The 25,116-nt window shown below is 50.4% G+C and overlaps 1 protein-coding gene across 1 annotated transcript in view; it reads left to right on the forward strand.

Annotated features, from left to right (window-relative positions):
* The first annotated feature begins 3,232 nt into the window (after positions 1-3,232).
* Positions 3,233-25,116, forward strand: part of LOC135920399 (homeotic protein distal-less-like) — a 104,404-nt gene continuing 82,520 nt past the window's right edge. The window contains exon 1 of the mRNA XM_065454658.2: positions 3,233-4,406. Coding sequence (XP_065310730.1) covers positions 4,091-4,406 — 316 coding nt within the window. The 5' untranslated portion in view covers positions 3,233-4,090. The remainder of the gene's footprint in view (positions 4,407-25,116) is intronic.

The following is a 25,116-nucleotide window of genomic DNA, read 5'->3' on the forward strand; positions in this document are numbered from 1 at the left end:
ATCGCGGTGCATTTTCGGTTCACCTTTCTCTGATGGTGTTCCTTTTCGCATATTTCGCGTGTATATGCGGCGATATCTCCTTTTTCCACACTTAGCGAAGGCGTTGCAGCTATAGTCCGTGCTTGCTCCGTCTCTCCGTCGTATACGCTTGGGTGGCAGCTTGAAACCGATATGTGTTTAAAGTGCAGACCGTTGATGTTAAGAAAGGATTGGTTGAGTACAATAGGTATACGTACATTAGCTTATTGCTCTCATGATCGCGCCCAACATTGTTTTTCGCGTGAAACTTTTCGCTGGTCACAGACGGCGTGTATTTTCATGCGCCAGCCACGTCCCCAGCTTCTTGCCATTGGGATGCGTCGGAGGCCGTCAGTTGCGCTGCGCCAAGTGCGGTTGGCCCAGTGCGCGCTGTTGCGATTGGGGGTCCGAAGATATGTGGAATGTACTTTGCTCGAGGAGGAGTAAGGGAACGTGGGGCTGGGCCCTATATCCAGGTCGTTTTACACACACGTTTGTACTAGATATTTACAAGGAAATTCAAAGTAGTGCAGGAAAAGTTCAAGAAGTTGTAGTAGCCGATCACTCTCACCGTCCGTTGCTCTTTTTATGCCCTGCGTGCTCATTGTTCAGTCACTTCCCCTAATCCGGCGTCAGGAAGCCGATGACACCAGGCCCCACAAATCCGGAGGTCTGTCGCCCTTTCCCTCCGAAGGGAGATTTGTCAAAAACACACGCACATCACTGGGCACAAACAAGGAAAAGGGTACCGTACACTGTCTCAAATCGTACACTGACTGTGCCCCCGGTGTGAACGTGCTAATTTGGGCGGCTGACAGGTGATGGGCCGTATCCTTGCACTGTTTGCCCAAACCTCTCCTGACCAAGGTACTCCCGTGCTGGCCATAAATCATCCGTTTTGAGAACCGTATTTACGAGGCCCGTTTCTCATAATCACGCTAGCAGTGACCGGAGGTTGTCGCGGGGTGAAGGACCGATCGCAACAGCGTCCTGTGCCGAGTCGCGCGAAATCTCGCGAGAGTGATCGTATCCCTGAATGCAACTACTATATCTTTTCAAACTCATCATCATCATCATCAGCCTGGTTACGCCCACTGCAGGCCCACTGCAGGCCCACTGCAGGCTATACTTCTCCAACAACCCCGGTCAATCTTTGCAGCGGTGGCGTAGAGGTAGAACACCCGCCTCGCGTGCAAGAGGTCCCTGGTTCGAATCCCGGTGCCGGCAATTTTCCACTGGATTTTAAAAAAAATCCGCGTGTTGATAAAATTGCACAAACAGGCCTGGAATGTGGCCTGATCCCGGTGACCAGAACCGGTAACGCACTCCCTCACCAGAGCAGGATTGGCCACCCTGGTGCAGTACTTGGCCACAACCTCCTATATGAACACAATAATCTTTTCAAACTGGCAATGCATAAATAGGCCGACTATACGCCGAGCGCGCGCAGGTCTCGCCGCCAGCTGCCATGTTGGTACAGCATGTTCACATTTATCCCGCGGCCAGCTGCCCCATGCAGCGTTAGATTTTGCAAACATCAGGCAGCTTCAAGTTGTCTTGTGATCCCAGCCCACGTGACTTCCTATCAGGACCAGAACTATCTGGATGCCAGAACTCCGAAAATCAAAGAGGCCCAGATTGTGCGCGCCACCCGATCTCGGAGGCCATGTCATTGTAACGTTCCTTTCGTTGGCATGCCTATTGAAAGAGGGGCGCAAATTAACCCCTAAACGGACGAAATAGACAGCACCTATGCATCTGTTAATTTACGACCCTTTTGTAATAGCTATGCCGTAAGCGTATATAAACGCTTACGGTATTTAACACCCTGTCTATGCCATCGATGCCGAACAGGCTGCGATAATCCGAATTTTAGTATGGAAAGCTTGTATTCATTTTGGCATTTATGCAAAAAACATACCAAAATCACATATACGCTCCAATTAAAAAAAAAAAAATGTGCTCAAGGCTTCTGAAGAGTGCGACGTACGGTATTACAAGGAAATAAATACCTGAAGGGAATAGATAAAAAATAAATAAATAAATAAATAGAGGAGCAAATGAACATCATAGAAAACGGACCAACATTAGCCCTAAGGTATAGAGAATGGTCGCACCTCTTAGGACTTCAGCTATATAACCTGCATGTGCTCACACCAATAGCTTTATTAGGGTAATAAAATAACATAAACTAAATAATGTTTGCTGTTCCGTACGATGTCGGCCTATCGTTGGTGCAGAGCTGTCAATGCTTGCGGCTTAGGGCCGATTTACGCTCGAGCCGCCCATCGCCGCAAGCCGCACCGCACGCATGCGGTCGCGCGAAAGATTGCACGTGTCAAACACTTCTGCACAAATTACCATTTACACTGTGCGCACAGTGTATGCCTTACACATTGTAAACCGAGATTTGTGCACACGTGTTTGATACGCGGAATCCTTCGCGCGACCGCACGCGTGCGGTGCGGCTTGCGGTGATGGGCGGCTCGAGCGTAAATCGGCCCTTAGAAAGTAAGTCGAAGAACCAAATTCAAAAGCGCGAACTCGAAACTACTCTTATTTTATCGAACCAAGCGCATATAGGAGCTGTTTGGAAGCGCAAATACAGAGAAAGCATAATAGAGAGCTTTAGTTTAGGGGACGCAAGCCGCTTGAGTCCTCTAAACTGAAGCTCTCTAATACTTGCGCACCCACAGTTACCATTCGCGCCATGAACATTGACAGCTTTTTCGCAGCTAATGTTCGCTCAGGCGAACCCAAAACAGCTGTTCTCGTTTCACAATATTTCGTTCCGAACGTTAGCATTTCGGCCTGGGGGTCCAAGACCAAAACGCGTTCCGCGCTGCGAACGCCTAGCTCGCTTGTGACTCGAAGTCGCGACGCTCTGCCCCGCGTCCGTGCAAGCCGCCATACGGCACAGACGCGCGCGGCGCCAGGCGCCAGCTCGCACCTACTAATCCTCTCGCCGCTTCGGGTACCCCCCCCCCCCCCACCAAGGGTCGCAGCAGCTTTGACGTGCCTAGGGGGGGGGAGGGGGAGAGAAGAGCGAAAAAAGGCGGGAAGGCCGAGAGCGTCTCTTCTCCACGTCGCCGCAGACCCGCTTGCAAAGAGGCGGTCCGTACCTGCCGCCCGGTGGCGTACGCTGGCGAGGCAGCCACTCCAAACGCGCGCTGCGATTCCAGGCAGAGCCGGCCCTCGGTAGAGAGAGAGGGTGTCGCGCGGAGGAAGGAGAGGGCGAAAGCAGGCTCGCCGTGCAAGCCGTCGGGAAAACGCATTCGCTCCGCAGTCGCGCTCCGAGAGCGACCCGTGAACACGCCACCGCGCGCTGCGCCCTGCCGCCGCCCGTTGTTGTTTTTTTTTGGTTACCAGCGAAGACGTCGACAGCGTCACGAGTTCAGCGGAGTGTGGAACGCGTGCGTGGTGGCTGCGGCTTTTGTTTTGTGTTCCTTTGGGTTCCGTCCGAGGTGTGACACGCGTGTGGTGGCGAATCCGCGGTGATCAACGACTCGGAAGCGAGGCCCTCCTCCTGGAAACGTTGCTCGGAACCGAAATGGCTGCTTTGCGAATCGCGACGTTGATCGTACGGTCGTCACCGGTGATGCGGTGACCGGGTGGACGTATTCGCCGCTCAGGCACCAGGAAGAGCCCGGGAACATCTGCACAGAGTATTCTTTTTTCGTTTGTGTGAGTGAGTATCTCGCGTCACCGTCGAGCTCGCTCGGTGTGGGTGCAGACCCGTCCGTTTCCAGCGCGAGCAGACCAGCAGCCAAGAGCGTTGCGCGTAATCGGGACCCTGCGAGGGGGCAAGGACTGTGACGCCAGATGTCCTAAGGACAAGAGCGGCTCGCTCGGCGTGATACCCGCGAAGCCTTTCGGCTCCCACGGCCCCGGACCGCTGTCCTGGGCTAACCACCAAAGGAAGACTCGTCCGACAGTCGGCGCCAAGGGGGCCGACACCCGTAGTATCGCGACGCCGTCGGCACAGGATTACTACCTTGGTGACATCGGCGGCGGCCGCAGCAGCTTCACCACGCTGAACTTCACGGACTTCTCGGCCGCCTACCCGACTTCCATGTCGGGGGTGGTGGCCGACCCCCTGGACCCGGACAAGTCGGCCTTCATGGAATTGCAAGGACAGGCGGCCCCCGCGCCTCACCAGCCGTACCCTCTGCGCGCCCCGGGCTACCAGCCGCCCGGTGCGCAGGGCCACGACGGCCCGCCGGGGTTCCAGACGCAGGGTCCGCACAGGGCCCCCCTGGGCGCCTACCCTTTTCCGGGCATCAACAACGGGCCCCTGCACAACTCGTACGGCGGACACCCGACGCATCCGTACCTGAGCTCCTACCCCGGCGGACCTTGTGGACCGTGTCCGTCGCCACCGAGGGACGGTGAGTGTGAACTTCGTTGGTCGATGCGGAACTCGCAGAATGTGCCTCGAGGCATAACCGTGGTCACAGCCACTCTGCACTTATTGGAAGCTTGGGTATGTCCTGCGAAGGGCACCCCTCACGTTATGTAGTTCCGTTGGTGGAGCCGAATATATTCGCTGCATTTGCGCGTGTCCGCCATCGCTGTGCACTGTCGCCACTCGTGGGGCTGTGTGAGCCGCGACAGGTCCTTTCTGTCCAGCTGGCAATATAGATATATGGCGCGAAAAGCATTGCACACTGGTATATGGGCTTAGTAAGTTTCGCCCAAGCTCATTTATTTACTCAAGTTCCTGACTGCCGACGCACAGGTTTCACCATACACAGCTTAATCTACACAACATTAAACCTAATTGACAGGCAAGCGAAAATTTAAAAAAAGAATATTGTAGAACGGCCTTTTGCGTTTGCTCCCATGGCGCACTGCTAGTGTCACTGCATCTTAATTGATGAGAATTGGTGATTTAAAGCAACAAGAGATAGATGGTTCTATGATCGTCGATAAGTGATACCACCGATCATGGAAACTTCACGCCATGTCTGCAGTGCACTGCGCTATTTTCATGATACTGCCAGTGCATCGAGTGCGAATTGTAGACGTCAATCTCTGTCGTTCTTCCCGTAGAGCACGCGGTTTCGGTATCCGAAAACTTTGTTAGTCTCGAGGCATATGCGATATTTGTCGCTTCATGCAGATACACAGCTGACCCTCTTTGCTGGAGTCTCAGTAAGGTTAAGAACTTCTAGGAACACAAAATCCCAACACTGACCTTCATGTCCTAGCTTTGGAGAGCTGGATTCGGCACGGGAAGTGGTCGGCGCACTGATGGCTGAACAGTTCGGGCGGTTGGAATGGCACTGGAAGTACATAAGGGCAAACGTCGGCAATGCTGCTTCATCGCCTTCCCAGGAATATGCACAGAGCTCGAAGCACAAAAAAAAACACAGTGGGTGACGTGTCACATGTTTCGCCGCGATCCTGCGTGAGCGTTGAAAGCTCTCATGCGGACAACTCCCTCCAGAGGGCAGAACCAGGCGCGTGGCACGGCTGCCTTTTATGGCGGCGAGTTTCTACCGTACAGGTTGGACCGCTATAACACGAACCGCGGGTTCATAAGGGCCGACAGTAAATCCAGCAGGACGGTAAAAAAAATAACGTGCGTGGTGGCATCGGGTGCCATTCCTTTTCAAAGAAGGTGTTCATATCTATCCATGCTGGTTCACGCTTCGAAAATACCGAGCAAAGGAAAAAAAAAAGGCGTTGTGCGCTATGCCCTAACGGCAGTCGCCGTAAAGGACATGCATTCCCAGCGTGCGCGTCGGAAATCGCCATGCAAATGCGCGTGTATAGCGCACGACTTAAGAGTCTCTCAGCTGAATGGGCGCTGACCTCTCCCGACAAGATGATTATCCGCCGAGGGCCCCAATTACGCCTAAATGGCTTGTTTGCCTAGGTGGGAGGCAAAAAAGGCGCGCGAGATAATGAGATCATTGATCGAGACGCTTGTTGACTCTGCCGCGTGCGCCATTGTGGCTTGCGGCTTTCTTTTTATTCTTTTATTATTGCCCCCCCCCCCTCCTTCTTTCACTTATCTCGCGAATTACGCGCGCGACGGTTGTTAGCCTGTCACTATACTCGCTTTCACGGACAATGATCACGGGTGTGTATGTTTTGGTCAGCGTGCCCCCTGGTCTTTCTGTAGGCTTTTATTTGTGCCGTTAAATGCTTTGAAGACGTCGGCAAGTTGGTCGATGGCAATATGGCCGCACGGATACGCACTGCTATCTTAGAGGGCCACTAAAAATAAACAATTAATTACTTTCGACCTATATATATGCTCGTTAAGAGCGAAATTTTCGATAATTTCGCCGTAACAGATAGGTTGGTGGAACAAAAAATGAGAGCTTGATTTTTAAAACCTTGCGCCGATACGTCGGTGCGGCATTACACGGATTTTAACGTACTTTGTTTTATCAATTTCTTTCTGAGCCACTGCGGCTTGGCAAGCCTCTGTTTAGAGATATATCGTAGACGGTGACTCGGTAAACACGGCATGAAGCTTTGGCCTTAACTTCAGAGAACATACATTGTAAAAGCGCTTTGGAAGCAGCTGATTAAGCTATGTTCAAACGGCGCGAACAGCATACCTGGTGGTTGTTCTAAAAGCGGTGCTAAATATGTATTCCAAGCTATCCACACTTTCCGCTCGTGAACTAAATCAGGATTTGTGTGTTTTGCTCTTCGTTCTTCATTTGGCAAATATTTTTGCTTTACGTTTCTGACTCAGTAAATTTCTTTGGTGCGGTCACTATGCGATTATTCCTGCGTAATCGCTCGCGGTTGTGCTCAGTTCCGATAGATTTGTTCTTGCTGCGCTCAAGGCTTGAAACGTAGCCGTTTTGTACATTGTAATGCCTTGAAGAAAAGATGTATTGTCGCTAGTAACTCGCTTACTCCTGTGGACCGTCGCGAAACATTCAGCTTCGACCGTTCGTGCGAGTGTGCACCCATTCACTCATTCACACGTCGGCGATAGAGTGGGCGTATGTTTTCGTGCCAATTGGCGTAGATGTGTGTTGATACTGTGCGCGAAACTTACTAGGACATGAAGAGGCGCTACTCCCTTTGTCATTCTTTAACGAGCGGTATTGAGTAGTAGTGAGTATACTCACTCTTGCCGACGTTCCGGGGCTGAAGCACATTTTTTTGAAGGTTAGCGATACAACGTTGGCGGATGGGCGTATTTCTGTATCCTCGAGGAAAGCCGTACATCTCGAAGTGCCGGTAACACGTAATGACAGTTGCAGCAACGGTCCTCGAACTTGCCTACACAGATTCATTCCGTTTCCTTAATATTCCAGTCACTACTTTTGCATACTGCACACGTCATCAATCCACATGGTTCAATCCCGCACGATTGGAGCACAGTGCGTTGGCGAAAACTCAGTTGCATTTCCGGCAGTTCATCGCTCAGTAGCAATTAGGGTAGAAGCGGTGATGGTTTCGTATTCGTTCGCTGTCGCTGAGGCGATGCGCGGCGCGCCGCCGAAAGCGCCATCTCGTTTCTCCATAACGAACTGCTCCGCGAAAATGGTCAATACTATATACATAACTACGCTTTAGTGTAGAGAATGCATGCGCAGACACCCAAGAAAGGCAAAACCGTTGTCGTGCGTTTTTATTTGTATGTCGTACGAGAGTGGTGCTGACTGATTGAGTCGATGCTTGTTTGGGTGAGGCGTTTGAATATGTCCATTTTTATGTAGCTTTGGCAACTTTATTATAACGAGTAAGTTGAATGCGGCTTCTGCGTTCTATTGTGACATGGGATTTCATTGAACGCAAGCCCATTCTCAGGCTGTTTAGGAGCGTTGGCTAAAACAGTGATATGTCGCGGCTAATGTTTCGCATTTCTTTTTTTCTTGAGGCGCTCTATGGACTAGCTTTGCACAGCGCCGCCTACTCGCCGTATAATAAATACACGTTGCAAATTAGCAACATAACACCTTCGTTATTCGCGGTAATAGCGCGATTCTCAGTCGTTACCAGTCGCCGAGTGCAAAGCAAATCTTTATCGAAAAATGCGAATTGATAATATCTGCCGGCGAACTTTGCCTCCCGACCCGCATACGTTTGTTTTCTTTTGCAAACAAGCTAAGGCTGTGAAAAAGAGAGAGAGAAGGTGTGTTCCATCTGCCTCGTGCGGGCGAAAACACCGATGGCTGCACTATTTTCGATTGAAACACATCACACCTGCGACCGCGGTGCCCTTGTGGCAAGTAACACATGTACTGCCGTTCCTGATACGCATCGCGCCACATGTGTTACGTGGGATATTCTGGCGCTCAGCGATGACGCCTGTCGAGCAAGTGCGACGGATAAACATCTGGCACATACGAGAGAAACGCTCAGTAGGAAGTGAATCGCCATATCGCGCAAACGTGTGTCAAGTTTATTTCATTTTGTCCTTTGTGTAACAGCATAGCGCAGTGAACAGAACGAAGTGAATCGGGATTCCCAAGGAGACTGTGTCCAAACACCGTGAAAATCGCACGAATATGAGCAGCCACGTTGCTGTTATTGATGCCACGACATAGCCGGTAGGGTATTATACTGTTGTTTTCACGTATACGATAATGATGTGCCTGGAAAGAAACCATCAGTCGAAGCCTCGACGGAGAGCTTGAATATGCCTCTCGAAACAAACGTTATCCTGCAGGTTGGCGGTGCAATGAGATTACTCGGTGCGCGTGTGGCGTGGAAAAAAAGGGCAGCACGTTCTTGAGAACTGAAAATTAACTTTGCAATTAAAAGCATGCGCCCCAAGGTGACGCACTTAACGCCACGGTTCTACAAGCATGCTGTCCATGAAGATAGTCTAAATACGGCACCGGGCGCTGCATTTTTGTTACTCGGAGCAGCAAATTAAGTACCGAAACATCTGCTTTAGTAGTGACATTCCGCATCAAAGATGTATCAGATTCCATCTTCTAGATTAGTTACAGCGCAAAAGGTAACCCAGACAAAACAGCGTAACTAATGCAATTGTTTCCACGTAAACGCTATAGCTTGCCATCTCCGGAAGGCACCTCTGCTTGGAGCTTAATAGGCAAATTAGTGAGCAGAAAGGTGCTGCATTTAATAAGCACGTACTGCAGAGCTTACGCAAGATATCTAGACAGATCGACAGTTCGACGTGTTCAAGATTTGTGCGCACAATAGTTCAGCTATACACTAAGTGTTCGTCTATAATGCACATCAGTAATACGCGTACAATAAGTAAGTACAACGTTTCATAGAAGCATCAAGATTGTAGGCCGAGATGCTCCGGCCCATTGCACAGCATATAGGGGCAGGAAGCGATACCGTTCCTACATATCTATATAGAACTGGGCAGAAATGGCCTGCTGTTACATCTGTATTGCAGTCTTTTAGCGACTAACACGCCCAAACTCCGTACAATGCATCAAATGGTTCCAAGTAAGCCATTCTGTATATACGCAAAAGCTAGAGCCTTTCCCTTAGACACACCAGTGATGACAGGCCTTGAAGACATCGGCTTTTGCCACGGTGTCCGCAATCGAGTTAAGGCAGCGCATTGGGCACCCCTTCCACTATAAGCGCGCAAACAAACTGGCCGTATCATGTTTCCCCAGCTCCCCCAGCAGCGCAGGCATACAGTATATATATATACGCCTGCACACCCACCCGCTGCCGCGTAGTCACACATCGTTCTTGAGAAATGGTTGCAAGCATCCTGCGGCCGCCGGGTATCCACGCCTTCTGCCCTGCCGACCGTTCCTTCTTCGCTTTTTTTTTAGTTTCGAAACGGGCCGATCCTTCTCCGTTTCGCGATCTCATCGACACGTATACGGCCGCCGCGCGGACCGCCACGGCGTTGTTCGCACGGTGGTGTATGGTACGCACACACACACGTACAGACACCGCCTGCCTCGGCACCACCGTGGTGCCTTCGTCATTTCGCGGCGTCTCCGGCGGCGCGTTGTCGGCAGAGAAGAAAAAAAAAAAAAAAAAGGCGCGACACGACTTCTGAGAAACGGCTCCATTAGGGGCGGTTCGGGCCGGGCTCGTTAGGGAGTGCTCGGTTTACCTGGCGCGGCGGTCGGTCGGTCGGCATGCGCGAGGCGGGCTGGCCGTGGTCGTCGGCGCGCCGCCGGTCCACCTTGAGCCATCAGCGCCGGCTTCGCACCGCGGCATCTATCACGGCGTCGTCTCCGCCGCCTATCCATGGCGCGTACTGTCTGTGCGTGTGTGTGCAGGCTGGACGAGGAGGGGGGGCGCGTACTGTCTGTGTGCGTGTGTGTGCAGGCTGGACGAGGAGGGCGGGTTTCGCGCAGGCGGCGAACTTTGCTCGAGCGGCTGTTTGCGCGAGGCAGTTGGCGGGACGATGTAGGCGCTTTGAAGCGGCTAAACCGCATTGAGCGTATTTCGGGCTTGATTTTCGACGATCGAGTCCGCGCGGCCTTCGCCACGAAGCGCGATCAACACGCCGTAATAATAATGAACGCTGTGCGTGCCGTACCGTTTTCGCTTCGAAGGAGCACACCGACAACACGTGTTCTGACAGTTGTAAGACAACCGCTCGTTTCTCGCGCGCGATAGGACGACACAGAGCGAGTGTGAATGTTGGGAAACGCAAATTACGTTAATTTGATACGAAAGAGAGAGAGAGAGAGAAGTAGATGAGAGGGAAGGCGGGGAGGTTAAGCAAATGTACGATCGGTTTGCTACCCTGCACTGGTAAAGCTCATGTCTTTATGACGCACCTGCTGTCGTCGACGTTATTGTGAGGTCATGACACAGCAAAATCTGCTGACGTTGTTTAGAATTATGAGTATAGGTATGATGTCGTTGCTCATGAAAAACAAAAGAAAATGGGATGCGTGTGTGGTTTTATATTGTTCTCGCGTATGGCAGCCGCAGTAGGTGCAAGGCACACGATAGGGAGAGAGAGAGAGAGAGAGATGCAAATGAGAGAAAGGCAGGGAGGCTAACCAGACTTAAAACCTCCGGTTTGCTACCCTGCACTAGGGGAAGGAAAAGGGGAAGTAAAGACGGAAAGAAGAGCGTGACAAAAATAAAAGCGTGAGAAAAAGGGATAGCGAGAGAAAGGACAGGAAAGGCAGGGAGGTGAACCAGACGAGCACCCGGTTTGCAACCCTACATCGGGAGTGGGGGAAAGGGGAATAGAAAGAGGAAAAAAGGGGACAGCGTACGCGAGCACTGAATGTGTGCGGGAGGATGCACAGGGACACCATAAACGGTCTCTTAAGCCGGTGCACTTCAAGTAGTGTACCATAGTGCACGAATCGCTTTTCGTGCCAGTGATGGGTGTGACCACGGTCCGAGTATCCTTGACGAAGCGCTCCCTTCGATATCGGCGGAGTCGTCGTCCCCAAGTTCGTTGGCGGTGCACCTCGGCTGTGGGTGCAGCGGCGACGAGCAGCACCACCCGAGCGATGAATGCCGGCCGGCCTGCCCCCACATAGTGCACGCCGGCGATGGATTGCGCGCACCCGCGCCCCGGTGGGTCATCGATCACGCTCCGTGCTCGGTGAACACGCGTTGCGTATAGTGCGCGCTCGGACTGGCACCGGCTCTGTGCGTGTGCCAGATCGTGTGTGTGTCGGCGTCCTTCTCGGGGCCAACGAGGCCAGCTGGTCTGCAGAGCACTGCTCGCAGGCCGTGGCCCGGACGCGATGGCCACTTGTTGGCCCGAGCGGCGGCTGCTGCTCTGCTGCCCATGTCGGACAGACCACTCTTAAGTATAAACCCCATGCAAGCGATCTTGCACGCGACAGCGACAAGCGACGCGATGGAGATGGCTGTCGCGTTCGCTCGTCGCCTACAAGTTGCACCCCATGAGAGCGATGACTTCGAGCGACGTCTCCCCAGTGTTGCCGGGCTGAGGGCAGCAATATAGGCGCCGAAACTAGCGTGACGCGTGCTTTATTAACTTAAGTTGATGTATTTTACTGCAAAAAGCAGCATAAAATATTTCTGAAAGTCTTGCAGATAGGTTCTTATCCTTGCACGTATAAAAATTCAATCGTTTGCTCGTTCCGTGCGACAATCAGAAGTACCGGAGTTGTGTACATCCAGTTCCGGCTTTGCGCTATTGGCTAGTGGCTCATAGCACTTCCGGGCGACGAGCGACGAATTCTAGATTTGCAAAACCGAGCGATCGCGCGACAAGACCGAGCGATCTGTTCAAGCGACGGCCCGATCCGTCGCGCGAACCCGTCGCTGTCGCGTACAAAATTGCGCTAATGGGGTTTAGCCTTTACTCGCCGAGTCTTGTGGCAAAAAGCGCGAAAAAGGACGACGGCACACAGATGCAGACCAACAAACACGAGGTCCTTCCAATTTCAACAAATTTATGCAGTTGGTGTTTAAGCCAACGCGAGCGATAAACAGACGGCAGCCAGAAACTCGAGAGCGCCGGTGTGTATACGTTGGTGGGTGTGCGTTCGCGTGTGTTGTGCATAGATCCATTCATAACAGTGAACTGCGCCAGTTATATAGCAGCAGGATTGACTACAGGCACGGTCACACCAGTTCGCGTATTCACGCTGTCGGTGGCCCTTTAATTGGAGACAAGCCCGATGCCTAACTCGCCGTTGCCGAAAGAGTGGTGACGCCACTTCTGGCGCGCCACGATACGCAGTTCTTGGCGTCACAATTTTGACGTCGCCCGTCAGGCAATTAGCGCGCGCGCCTACCGTCTCGCGTGGTGTTGGGCAGGGGATTCGGGTCGAGGCTTCGCGGATTATGCGTCAGTAAATACAAGGAAAGCTGGCCATGTTTCTGAGTTTTTCTTTTAGTTAATGAGGGAATGTTCTTCGCGGCTTCTTCACCGGTAAAGTGACGAGGAAGAGAAGTGGGAGGGGGATGAGGGAGGGAAGTGGCTTCCTAGGGCGGTGGCGGAGAGGGTCAGGCCGCTGACAAGCCGCCTGCGAGCGGTACTTTCGCGCGAAGCCGTGTCTTGGCACTCAACGGGGCACCTGACGGCACCCTCTTACGGGCTCAGCGGGGGTGCCCCGAAGGTACAGCGCAGTGGTCGAGCTATTGCTGCTTAATTGAACATCACTCACATCTTGTTTATTGTGTAGCCGCAGCAGCGTGCGAAACGAAGCGTGGTGGTTGGTTGTGGTTAAAAAATTGTTATTTTCGTTTTTCCTGCGTAAAGCAGTAATGTTCAAAGAGGCCGAATATAAGCCTCTGCAATGCCACACTGTATAGCTTAGCGCGCTGAAAGTGGGAGCTTTAGAGGCGGATACATTATTTGGCACAGAGAAAGAGGGCCGAAAGTCTGAAGAAATTTGTGAAAATTTCAAGGTTTGGAGTGTCATAATTAGCAAAGTGATAATTATTTGCCAACTGTAGCCTAATTCAAAGCAAATAAACAGCGGTGGAGAAGAGAAAGTACATTCCGATTGCTTTTGAATGGAACGCGCGAAAGCATTTATACCGAGATAACTGCTCTGCGAGATAACTCGTGAAACGGTAAAACAAAAATGGAATGCCAGAAAACAGTGCCTATATGATTCTTCTTTGCTCAATGCGCTAGCGTTACACTGGACAACCACCATTTCTTGATGTTGATGTCGACGGAAATTAAAGTGGAACGATTCCGGCTGCAGTGAATGATCAAATGCGTGTGTCGGCTTATCTTGCCAATCTTATCAAGCTTATCTTTGCCAATCCTATCTAAATATAGTGGCTCAAATATGTATACTATAAAAATCTAATTTTTCTTTATTTTCTTATTTATTTATTTATTTATTTTGTGTGGATTACGGTGGTTGAGTCCTGACGAAACTTAAGTGTGAGTAAAGAATATACCATAACGGATCACGGTTTAATGTTTTCAGTGTCTGTAAATCGATATAGGGTTTGCAGGGGGCTTGTCTGAGATAAGGCAGCAGTCGTTTCCTGCTTTTTGTGTCAGCAACACGCTGGTGAAAACGTGCAGGACGAGTAATAAAGGATGTGCTCTGCTCGCTTGACGATGCACCTTAGTGAGAAACAAATCAGAGATCAAGTGAACGACAGGGATTATGTATTCTAACTCAAAAATCGTACTGGCTGTGTCACTCAGCATATCGTAAATGTTGCAGTATGGGTAATATGTACGGCGCCGTCGGTCCTCTGTGCCTTTTGCGGAAGTGCAGTCGTGTTTTCGGGGGATAATCCATTTCGGTTTCTGCGCCTCAAGCTTTACAAATTTACAATATGAATGTAGCGACTCCTGATTTGTTCGGAATATTTACCACTCGTACGCGTGGGGGATCATACGATGAAAGACAATAAAAAAACGTCGAGTATTTTGTTACAGCGCAGAGTTCACAGTTAATAGAAACTCTCTCGACCACGACGCTTGAAGCGATGTTTTGACCACATGCTGTTTCGAAGGCTTTACTGGAAAGTATCCAGGGAACTTGGATTAGAGTAGCAAGAACCGAACAAAACAAAGAAAACACCTTTTAAGCGCCCATTTTCGCAACTTGGGAAATATTTATAAAGCGTCCCGCGTCCTCTGCATGTCCTTGCTTCTGCCAGCTCACAGCAATGGGAAAGGGCGGCGCGGTGGGTTTTACTCGTAAAGGAAGTTGTGCAGAAGCCGCGACGCTGGTTCTGCTCAAGAACAATGGGCGTTTGTTATTGTGGTGCGAGAAGCTCTCTCCCGTGCTTGTCGCCTGCTGTAAGGTGAAACGTGCTTCGCATGCGGCAGCTGAAGTCTCTCGCGGGCATGCACGCAAGAAAAAAAAAAATATGCGCGCTTTTGCGTGGGTATAGATGAAGATGCATATCTGAAAAGGCTGGCCGAGCAAGTCGTCGCTAGCCGCGCCTGCAATGCTTATCGCCCCCTGCCCAACTCGCTCACGAACTCACTTTCTCACACACATATACGCGCGGGCTCCCGAACCCCGCCTTTTCGTGTTCCTCTCGTTGCAAAAATAATGCGTGGCATTTCAATTAAATTTCAAGGAAAAAGTCTATTCAGTGCACCGCAAGGTAAACAAAAGCGCAACAGTGCTTAACGCACGCACTTCACTCACGAGCTCACACAGGCATCCGAAAACCGCTTTTCGCTTTCCTCCACCTGCACAACGAAATTTGATTGAGTTGAACCGAGAGTCCTATTGTATGCAATATAAAGCCAATTAAGCAATGTAGTTCCCATCTTACCGACGAACTATGTAACAGTCGCACGCATATTAACTACGGTTCTCGCATTTCTGTCCATAAATATGATGAGATTCAATGGTAGTTCAACAGAAAGTCTATGGAACGCAACAGGGTGTCAATAGAAACACAACAGAAATCATTACTTACAACTTTTGTGCGGGAAAACTAATTTGATCCAGCGCGTTTCTGTCCGATTAGGAATGAACGCGGGGAATCACTTTGCTCCTACAAGCGAAGGCGAACGCGCATATACACGGGGTGTATCGTGAAAGTTTTGTAATGACTGATAAGGGCATAGATGCTAAACAGGGCGCCCACAGGGGGGCTGGAAAAGGCAGCGGTGGGTTGCGCCGTGTGCAAATCATTCCGACAGCGGCCGTTTGCAAACAATGGGCCCCGTGCCGAGAAGTTTCTTTTTGCGCGCTCGAGCTTTTTCCTTTTTCTTTTTTTGTTCGTTGTGCCTCGCTTGCGGGCCTCCTTCGCCTTTGGGAGAGGATTCTCCGGCGAGGGAGTGCGTTGAAGTGGCGAGGAGGTGCGTCGATTGTTGCGGGCGATTAATTGCGGCTCGAATCGTCGCTCTATAATTACTGGATTACGGGGCGTTCTTTATTATTAGCGATAGCCGTGGTTGCTTATACGTATATGTACACGCCAGCTTCAGCCCTGACACGGCACTGAGTCAGTAAGTTTCCTCCAGGAGCGCCACCTCTGTGGTCGAGAAAGTGTTGGAGGCAGATAGGGCATGAAACCGCGAGTGGTTGTCAAGCTGTGCGGTAAACATTCTTTCTTTTTTCTTCTTTTCTTTTTTGTTACTTTAGAGCACTTTGGGGCCTCTAATTGCTGTAAGTATAAAGAGAGAGAGAGAGAGAGAGAGAGAGAGAGAGAGAGAGAGAGAGAGAAGTCATAAGGGAAAGGCAGGGAGGTTAACCTGGCTGAGCCCGGTAGGCTACCCTGAACTCGAGAAGGGGGCTTAAAGAGGAGAAGAAAGAGAGAAGTTCAGACTTTGCACAGTTACACAGACAAGCATTCATCGCTGAGTTGGTCACGGGTGGTCGTACAGGCTGGTGCATTAAAAAAAAAAAAGCGTAGCAACGTCTTTGTAGCCTCGCACATAGCAGACAGACGAGGCCGCGGGCCCAATCTCTTCTACTCTGCAAAGGGCCTGTCATCTAAGTGTCGCAAAGCTATCCGAAGGGCACTCCTCTCGTTTTCGTGTGTGGGGCAGTCACATAAAAAATGTTCGGTGCTTGACTCAACACCGCATGTGCTACAATTGACTGGCGCTGTCCGCCATTCTAATTATGAGTGAGTGTGCGTTTGTAAATGAAACTCCAACTCGCAGGCGGCATAGTAATGTTTCTTCCCGTCGGTTAAAATCCCGTAAAAGTTGTAATTTCATACTTCATGGGGTGCGATATTCGCGGGCGGCTACATGTGTTCATGGCTAAGGTGCATGACAGGAAATGGGAGTCACTTTGTGCGCGTGTGTGTGTTGCCACCTGTTCCAGGAATGAAGCGCAACTTCTGTTGAAGACGAGAAAGCGCAGTTATCGTTTCCGAGTGCGGCAAGTAGCAACAATATAAATATTTGTACTGATAACATATGCTTTCATAACTGTATTCATGCACTTGGCGGAGCAATGCTGATTATTACTCATGGAATTGAAGGACAGAATTCCCTTTGTTCAATTTGTCGCTTAACTTCGACGACGGTGCGCCAATGTGACGTCATGGATTCCGAAGTATCTCGTGCTTGCTTCGTCTTGAAACCAAAGAAATGTCTTTGGACTTTCGAGGTTTAGTGCATGGTTCCTGTGGAGTAAAATGCAACACACACACCCACCCACCTACCCACACACACACACACACACACACACACACACACACACACACACACACACACACACACACACACACACACACACACACACACACACACACACACACACACACACACACACACACACACACACACACACACACATATATATATGTGTGTGTGTGTGTTGTCTTATCGCTAAAACAACTGCATTCTACTCCACAGGAACCATGCACTGAACCTCGAAAGTCCATATATATATATATATATATATATATATATATATATATATATATATATATATATATATATATAGACCGATGTGGTAAGGCGCAGTCAAATCGTGACGTCATGACGTCACGTCAATCGTGAAGCTTCAAGGCAGCCAACACGATCACAGCCGTTACAGCACAAGATGGCAGTTAACACAATGTCGACTATGGCGTGGAATTTGCCCTTAAAAAATACCAGGTGTTTCAGCGAACACTTTCAAAAATGTTTGAAAATTACCGGCAGCGCAGATAGCACAATTCTAGTCCATGAGCGGGTCTATCCGAAGAGTCGAACATTAATTGTTCAAATAATTGAAATACGTAATTGACTAATTAAATATAACTAATTGGGGTTCAACGTATTACGTTATGGTACACATTGCAATTAATAAATTTTAGCCGGTGAGACAGCAAGGAATATCCACTTGAAATAATTGTGTGGATGACACAATCTACGAGATATGCGCCGTCATGCTTTCGGCAAAAATGCACTGTCGTTCAACTTACTTTCCTAACAAAATGTCGTTTCATGCATTGAAGCACAAAAGTAGCTGGAACGCAAAGTTCGAGCCTTAATATCTCCAAACTGATGTCATCCTGAGAATTCGTTCCAAGTGGATACCTTGCGAACTCCCCGGCTAGAATTTGTACATTTCGATATGGGTCATACGCTAATTAGTTAGAAACTTAATTACTTTATTTTCGTTAATCAGTTGTGCATTTCAATTTTTTGTATATGTAATCAGCATCACTTCGAGTAGACCAGCTCACGGGCTAGAATGGTGCTATATACCACAGGCAAATTTTAAAAAATTCTTATTTTTTTTAAGTGTTCGCTGAACCACCCGGTATATTTCCTTTCATATTGACATAGCTCACAACACTGCTCAGTTGTGGTGACTGTGATCGCGAGAAAACGTTTTGTGTGACTGTCCTCCATACAGTTTTACAGACACAATCGATGGCGATCTGCCCCATAGCTCGGGGTGACCGCCAGACCCTTGTCAAAACGAATCATTTCAGAGTACCGACCTGATAAGCCGTCGTCGTTGAGGGCTACGAAACTTGCACAAGCGACTTTACCATCAGCGACGAGAGTAGCTGTCGTGCTATTTTACGTAAATTACTAATCCGAAGCCGCCAATATTAATCCCCGTAGTGCCTCTGGGAAACATAGAAAGGAAAAGGAAAAATCGCAATATGCCGACCTTTCGTAAATCGTGCTCACTTTCCAGAGTAAGCACAATATCTTATTACCTCAACGCCTTATTACCTTATTACCTACCTATTACCGTATTACGATTACATATTACCTTATTACCTTATCTATTACCTTACTACCTATTACCTACCTTACCTATTACTTTATTAGCTTACTTATTAAATTATCACATATTACCTTATTACTACCTTATTACATCACATATTACCTTATTACTACCTTATTACATCAATGCTGCGATATTTGAAAGATACAGGATTGAGTCAGCGTCTGTAATCCGGACTGAGTGACTGAACGATATCCCCGGTGGACTTTCTCTTCTTTCTTTAATTTTTCCGTCCCCGTTTCCTTTTCCCCAGTGTAGGGTAGCCAACCGAGCTCAGTCCTGGTTAACCTCCCTACCTTTCATTTATCATTTGCTCTCTCTCTTTATTACATCAACGACTTATTGCTGGTCTGTCGCCCACCCGAATTAAGAAATAATAACAAGAAACCAGATCGCTTTTCCTCGCCACCGACGACGCCCTGTATAAGCCGGGCACTGTTCGCGTGTGCGCCAGTCGTGTCCGATGCGGCACATTGTGTTTCGCGCCTGCAGCTCGTTGCGTATTCCGGTCGAGGCGCCGAGGCCGATTGAGCCGTTTCCCTCCCCTCGCCGGGATGTGTCGCGCGTGTTCTTGGCGGCTTGTTATCGGCCCCGATTAAGATAAGCCGCTGCCTGTCGAACGAGGCGCGCGCGTGGCGGTGGGCCCGAGTGCCTTTTTTTATTTATTTATTTCTCTCAGAAAGGTGCCACTGTTCTCGCCTCCTCGAATGCGCTTGCCTACGGACGTGTTCTGAATGACGACGTGCGTTTTGGAGAAAAAGAGAACTACTGCGAGTAGTATTCGGCGGTTCTCGATGACCTATTTGTCCCAAGCGTCATTTTTCTCCTACTCGGGATTTGGTATATACCTCGAAATTCCGGTTAGGCGCGGGGAACTTAACACGTAGCTTCTAATAGCGTTCTTGAAGCGTTACGTGGAGCGAGCTTTCAGTTGCGAATAGTTCGGCAGACAAATTACTTATTAATTAATGCCTATTAGGCCCCTACTGAAATAAAATTCCGCAGTTGTTTTTTGTACGAATGTCTCTATGCGCAGGAATAAATGTGAACAAATTCAAATTTTCCGCGAAGGGGAACTGCTTTTCGGCATCTCTGGGTTAAATGGTAAAAAAAAAAGAAAAGACAGGAAGGAGGTCTAAGCTTGCGCTGTATCTGCCTAACAAGAGAGGGAGAGAGGCTGCATGAGGGAAAGAGACGCCGCCTAGTGTTTCGCGTCTTTGCACTTTAACTTTAAGAGCAGTCAATATATGTAAGGGAATGTGGAAGAAATGTGAGAGTGAGTGTACGAAACGCGCGCTACAATCACATGTTCCCAATTAAGCGAATCAGCTTTATTTCGTACGTTTTGTCAAAGTACAGTAGGAAAGAAGATGCTGACTTTGGGGAGTTGTCCTCGTGACTCCCTTCGTTTGAATAAAATTGAAATCCTAAAACGGCGCGATAGAAATAGTTGAGCACATATACAACTTTTAGAGTGCTTGGACACGTGTCGTACTCGCTGATATGGTGCCGAAGACTTTGCGCTGTATCCCGTGGTATCGTCGGCGTAAATACGCGTAGATGCACGCCAGCAATTCCTAGAGGTTCGAGTCGTTTTTGTTCATAAAAGTGCCAATCGCCGGTGGTGGAGAGAGAACTGTTTTCTTCACACTATTAATTTATCCTGCATGTTGCTTCGTGCCGCTCGCTTTGTTTTAATTCCTTCGCCTCGGTGCTGGCTTATCGTGACCAGTGGACCCTACAGTGTAACGACTTCTTAAGTTTTCCGGGCTCTTTGGACGCTCGCTGAAATCAGAAACAAACTGGCGAGCGTCCGAATGACTTCTGCTCGAGAAAAGTGCCGGCGCGACCCGCCAGTCTGGGTCAAAAAGCGGTGCAGTCTTGAGAGAGAGAGTTCCGAATGTCGTGTCGCTCGTACGGGATGCGCTTCTCGCGCGTTTCTGAGTAACGGTTGCGTGTTGTGTGCTATGCGCGGCCGAGGAGGCGTGCTGCCATTTCCGACCGCATCACACTCGGCGTCGCGGCACGATTAGCGACGCCTGCGAAAGGCCCGGCGCACCATAACCGTTCCGGCGCATCCGTCCAGACTTTCGCTCTTTCCATTCGCTCTTTGTGTCCGACTGTACTTCCATTTTCACGCTCGTTCTTATTTTTGCTTCCCTCTTTTCTTTCTTTTTGCTCGTCTGGTGCAATAGGCGACGACCCTGACTTTGTGGAAACGACTCCGTTTTTTTGTTTGCGTCCTTCCTGTTCATCGTCCTCCCCTCCCACTCGCTTTCGTTGTTCGCAGTCTCGTCCGAGCAGACCAGTGGGTCTGTGGGTCTATATACCTTGGCCTCTGGTGCGTGGTTTCCGAGTCGTGATGGCCGGCTGCATTCCTAAGGAAGTGCACCCCCGCTGCCCACGGTCCAAGTGTCGGCCGGCTTTCTCTGTAGCCGTTTTGCATGACGTTCTTTCTCTTTTCTTCTTCGTTAGGCACCTCCTAAGCAGGGAAACCTTCGCCTTGCCGTTGTCTTGGCACAAGGCGGCGAAAGTGGCGAGGGTGTGGGGGGAAGGGGTCCGGTCTTTTTGTGCCCGACCGTTGCTTGCATTGACGGCCGCTGAAGCGCGGACCACGACATTGTCTGAGAGGACACGCTTACGCGTCAGCGTTTGCGGGGAACCACGTAACCGGCGCGCTAACGCGCTCACGTGGCTTACCGTAGCGCGGGCGTAAGAACGCTTGCACAGTGTCCGAAAGTAATAATAATAGCGGACGCTCACCTTGCCAGAAGGGCGGCAAAATTCCGTTCCGGACTCATGGGAGTTAATCGACATTCTTCGTTGCGCTTCGTTTTGCAAGACGGAAAGATTTACCGTATGCGGGCATACACGCTATGCCATGAACTGTTAACGAGACCGACGTATCAGAGCTGCAAGGTTGAAGGACGTAGCTGGTATGAGGAAGACGGAACATCACCAGGAATTCCTCCGTCTGCTAACAATTCTGATACTGGGTCATTTTCGTCGGGACCGCGTAAAAAGCAAAAGCCTGGATGAAAGCAGCCACATGCGTGTCGGAAAAGTGCTCAAAATTGTCGAGACGGTGACTAGTGGACAACACGCCGATGCATTGACCCAATTCCAAGTTGCATGGCTGCGCTAGAATATATATTTTTTGAAATTTCGTTGCCGATGTCACGGTCTCCAAGCCTTTGCTCCCGAGTGTACTTACAGTAGCAAGATGCGCAGACTTATGCCGGACGCCTCGCTCGCTCGTGCCTATCGTCACCCCATCTCAGAGAACGGGTCCCACCTGCATTCCTTTTCGACTTTCGAGTCTGGGTCGTGTTCACCCACCGATCACCCCGCTGCACCTATGCTCACGACCGCATCGCATCCACGGCGTACTTCCATAGCAGTCGAGAGATCTGGTTCTTCCGATACAGACAGAGCAAGGTGCGCAGTGGGCTTGGCACTGGCGATATCTGCTATGGAGGGGGGGGATCCTCCTGTTTACCATTAGCGGCCCCAAGGGGCAGGGTCGTCGGCAGCGCTGGTTTTCCAGGCAGCGTGATGCTCCTGACCTGGCAAATGTGGCGGCATCTACGCATGCAGCCACCACGATGCCCTCGTCGTATAATCGTCTGCTATATTCGTTGCAGACGTCGGAAACCATTAGGACCCGCGTTTTGTTTCTTCTTGAATTTTCTCTTCCGTTTTCTCGTTCATTCCCATGCCTCGCGCGCTTTGGCGGAGCGTCTCGGTTCTCCTGTCCGCGTGTTGCGTGAACGCTGTGTCGACTTTTTACTTCCAGCCATGAACGCATCGCGAGGCAGTGAGCGCATGCGCTTTGCCATGAAACCGTTTTCCAGGAAAAATGGGTTCGTGCGAGGGGGCGACACGCCTGTTTGAAGCGAAGAAGGTGGGAGGGGGGTACTTTTATGGCTATGTCGGATGGCGGTGTGTTCATTGTTGAGTCACGTGGCGCACCCAAGCACGTGTGTCTACCGTTGAGCAGCGTGCCACGAGGCGTCTGTATAAGGAACCGTTCCGATGGAATGCGTATAGGCATTTGGTTGCATGTGATGCATGCGGAATCTGAAGGGGAAGATAAAAAAAGTCCATTGCTAGTGCAGCTTGCGACGAAATGTATAAGAACAGACGTTAACCAGTTTTGTTGAGTAATGTTCTCGGCACGTCGATGTACCCACGACATGCTAAATTCCTTCAAATAAACGCACGTATAGCTACAGTTACGTCTTGAATGGCGTTCGATTTCCTTTTGCCTGGAGGTTGGCAAGCCGTGTTGCAGCGGAGGAGGAGCATCCGCAGCGATGGAGCTCAGGAACAGGAACACAACGTAAAATTCTTTAGAGATCTTTAGTGCTTCGTCTGTGAGTGCTTCTGGGCATCTTCGTGTTATGTGCAGAAACGGCGAGTGTTTCCTTTCGTCAGTCGTTGAAGTGCGGGTCAGTATGTAGACGAACTGCGCCCCTTGTAGCATTGGTGCAACTGATGACAACTATATGCAGACGAAAAATGAGGGCCTTACAAAACACCTACAGTTCTCTGATACCTATCGTGTATATATATCGTTGCCATGACTACGCCGTTCTCTATATGTACGCTGGCAACTTGCCGAAGTTCTGTCACGCTCGATACCCAAGACGCATGACCGCCACTCCTTCGAAATGCGCTCGGGAGCTGAGAAAGTTTCCCTTCCAGCGCTGACGTCTGGCGCACCTTTGCAGGTCTCCTTGAAGCTCAGTCGAGAAGAAGCGCTTCAATGTTGCAGCAATGAATAGCAAGAAAACAGAACAAAGCCCGTCCTGAGGCAGACAGTAAAAGAAAGAAAGCGAGCCAGGAGTGATATCCCGCACACCTCCCACCTTACGTTTGACAGCCTCGCTGCTTCATGGACTTATTTTGCTGCGCATGTATCGTTGGAGGTGAAGACAAGGCTGGCAACGCAGTGAGAGGCAGTGCATAGAAAGAAAGAAAGAAGATACATGGAGCCATAAAAGAAAGCGCCAAGAGCTCGAGAAAGGCAGAAACGGAAAGCTCTCCGGGAACAATGGTAGCGCTATAGCATGTTCTTCCTTTCGTTCCTTCCTCCTTTTTTCTTTATTCTTTTTTCGCGACATGTGCTTGAGCGAGAGAGCGCGTTCGTCTTCGAGAAGGTAGGAAGGCCGTGGCGCCGCTTACGAAGTGCCGAGGTGGCGGCTGTGCCTTTCCACGGGATCCGACATTGTGGCGTGCGCGGGGTTTGTTTCAGTTCGGGAACCGAAACACGGCCGCTTGCATGCATCTTCGACGTGCGAGGCGGGTCTGCTGCCGCGTGCCGCATTTTCTCGCGCGTAACCAACCTCGACTCTCGTGGCGCGTTCGTATACCTCGTTCACTGTTTTCATCGCGGCGGTGCACGTGTAAAAGATCTGTCGCACACACTACTGTATACGTCATACTTTTGAATGCGGACAACTGGCACTTGGGTCGCAGAGAGGACAGAAGCTGGGGGGTTGACCGGAGTTTGTCCTGATGGAGTATACCGGCCACGACGAGAGTTAGGGCGAAGGCAGAGAGACAAGGAAGAAAAATAATAATAATAAAAATAAGGAGCTATGATCAACCGCGCATGCGCCGTAAGACAAGGCGCGGCACGTCGTATAACCGACTGACGTGTGCGACATCCCAAGCAGACTCGATGTGACAGGGACAATTTCCTACGGCACACCGAAAGCAAATGGAGCAGCATGTTGTGTGAAGTGATCGCGGCCAGTAACAAACAAACAAACAAACACACACACAATTTCCTAGCTTTTTTGCCTTTAAGAAAATTCTGATTTTAATTCCCGATTTCCTCGCGTCATTTGTATCTCCTGTCATTTGTGTGTGTGTGTGTTCACTGAAATGCCGATGACGAAAGTTTCCCAGCATTTCCCTCAATATCACGCGAATGGAATTCAGGGGAGCATAACAGGAGTGGAGGGGTGGTTACCTGAGAAGAAACGCGGTATTACGGAGAAGCCGATGCGCCGGCGCGACACGGAGGCTGCGCGCACAGGCGGGCGCGGGTGAAACGCCGGGGCGGCATCGTCGGGCCGTTCCTGTCTCGCATGCGCGCGACCCCGAGGTCTGGCCAGCGGGAAGGTCTGCGGCCGAAGGTCTCGCGCGTTCCGCGGGTCGAGGCGGGGCGGCGGCCGATGAGGCGAGCCCGTCTCGTGTGAGCGTATACGCCGTCTCGCTTTTTCGGCGGCGCGCGGAATCCCTCTCCGAGCGCCTGAAGGAATCTCGCCTTCGGCTCGCCCCGCTTGTGTCTTGTCTTGTCTTGTCTTGGAAAATGTATCTCTGTTTCGTTTTCCTTTTACGCCGAGGTGTCTCTCCGCTAGTGACGCGCGGTCGCCCGCTCGTCTTCTTTTTCAGCTATCTCTGACGTCGCGCGACTTGGAGTGACCTTCCTCTGCTACCGAAAAAAAGAAAGCAAACAATCACGCGAGTCGTGTACAGAAAGTGTCGCAGACGTCCGTCGGTGGCGTCGATGGATTGTCTGGAGACT

This window comes from Dermacentor albipictus, chromosome 10, assembly GCF_038994185.2.
Source record: "Dermacentor albipictus isolate Rhodes 1998 colony chromosome 10, USDA_Dalb.pri_finalv2, whole genome shotgun sequence".
Lineage (NCBI taxonomy): Eukaryota > Metazoa > Arthropoda > Arachnida > Ixodida > Ixodidae > Dermacentor > Dermacentor albipictus.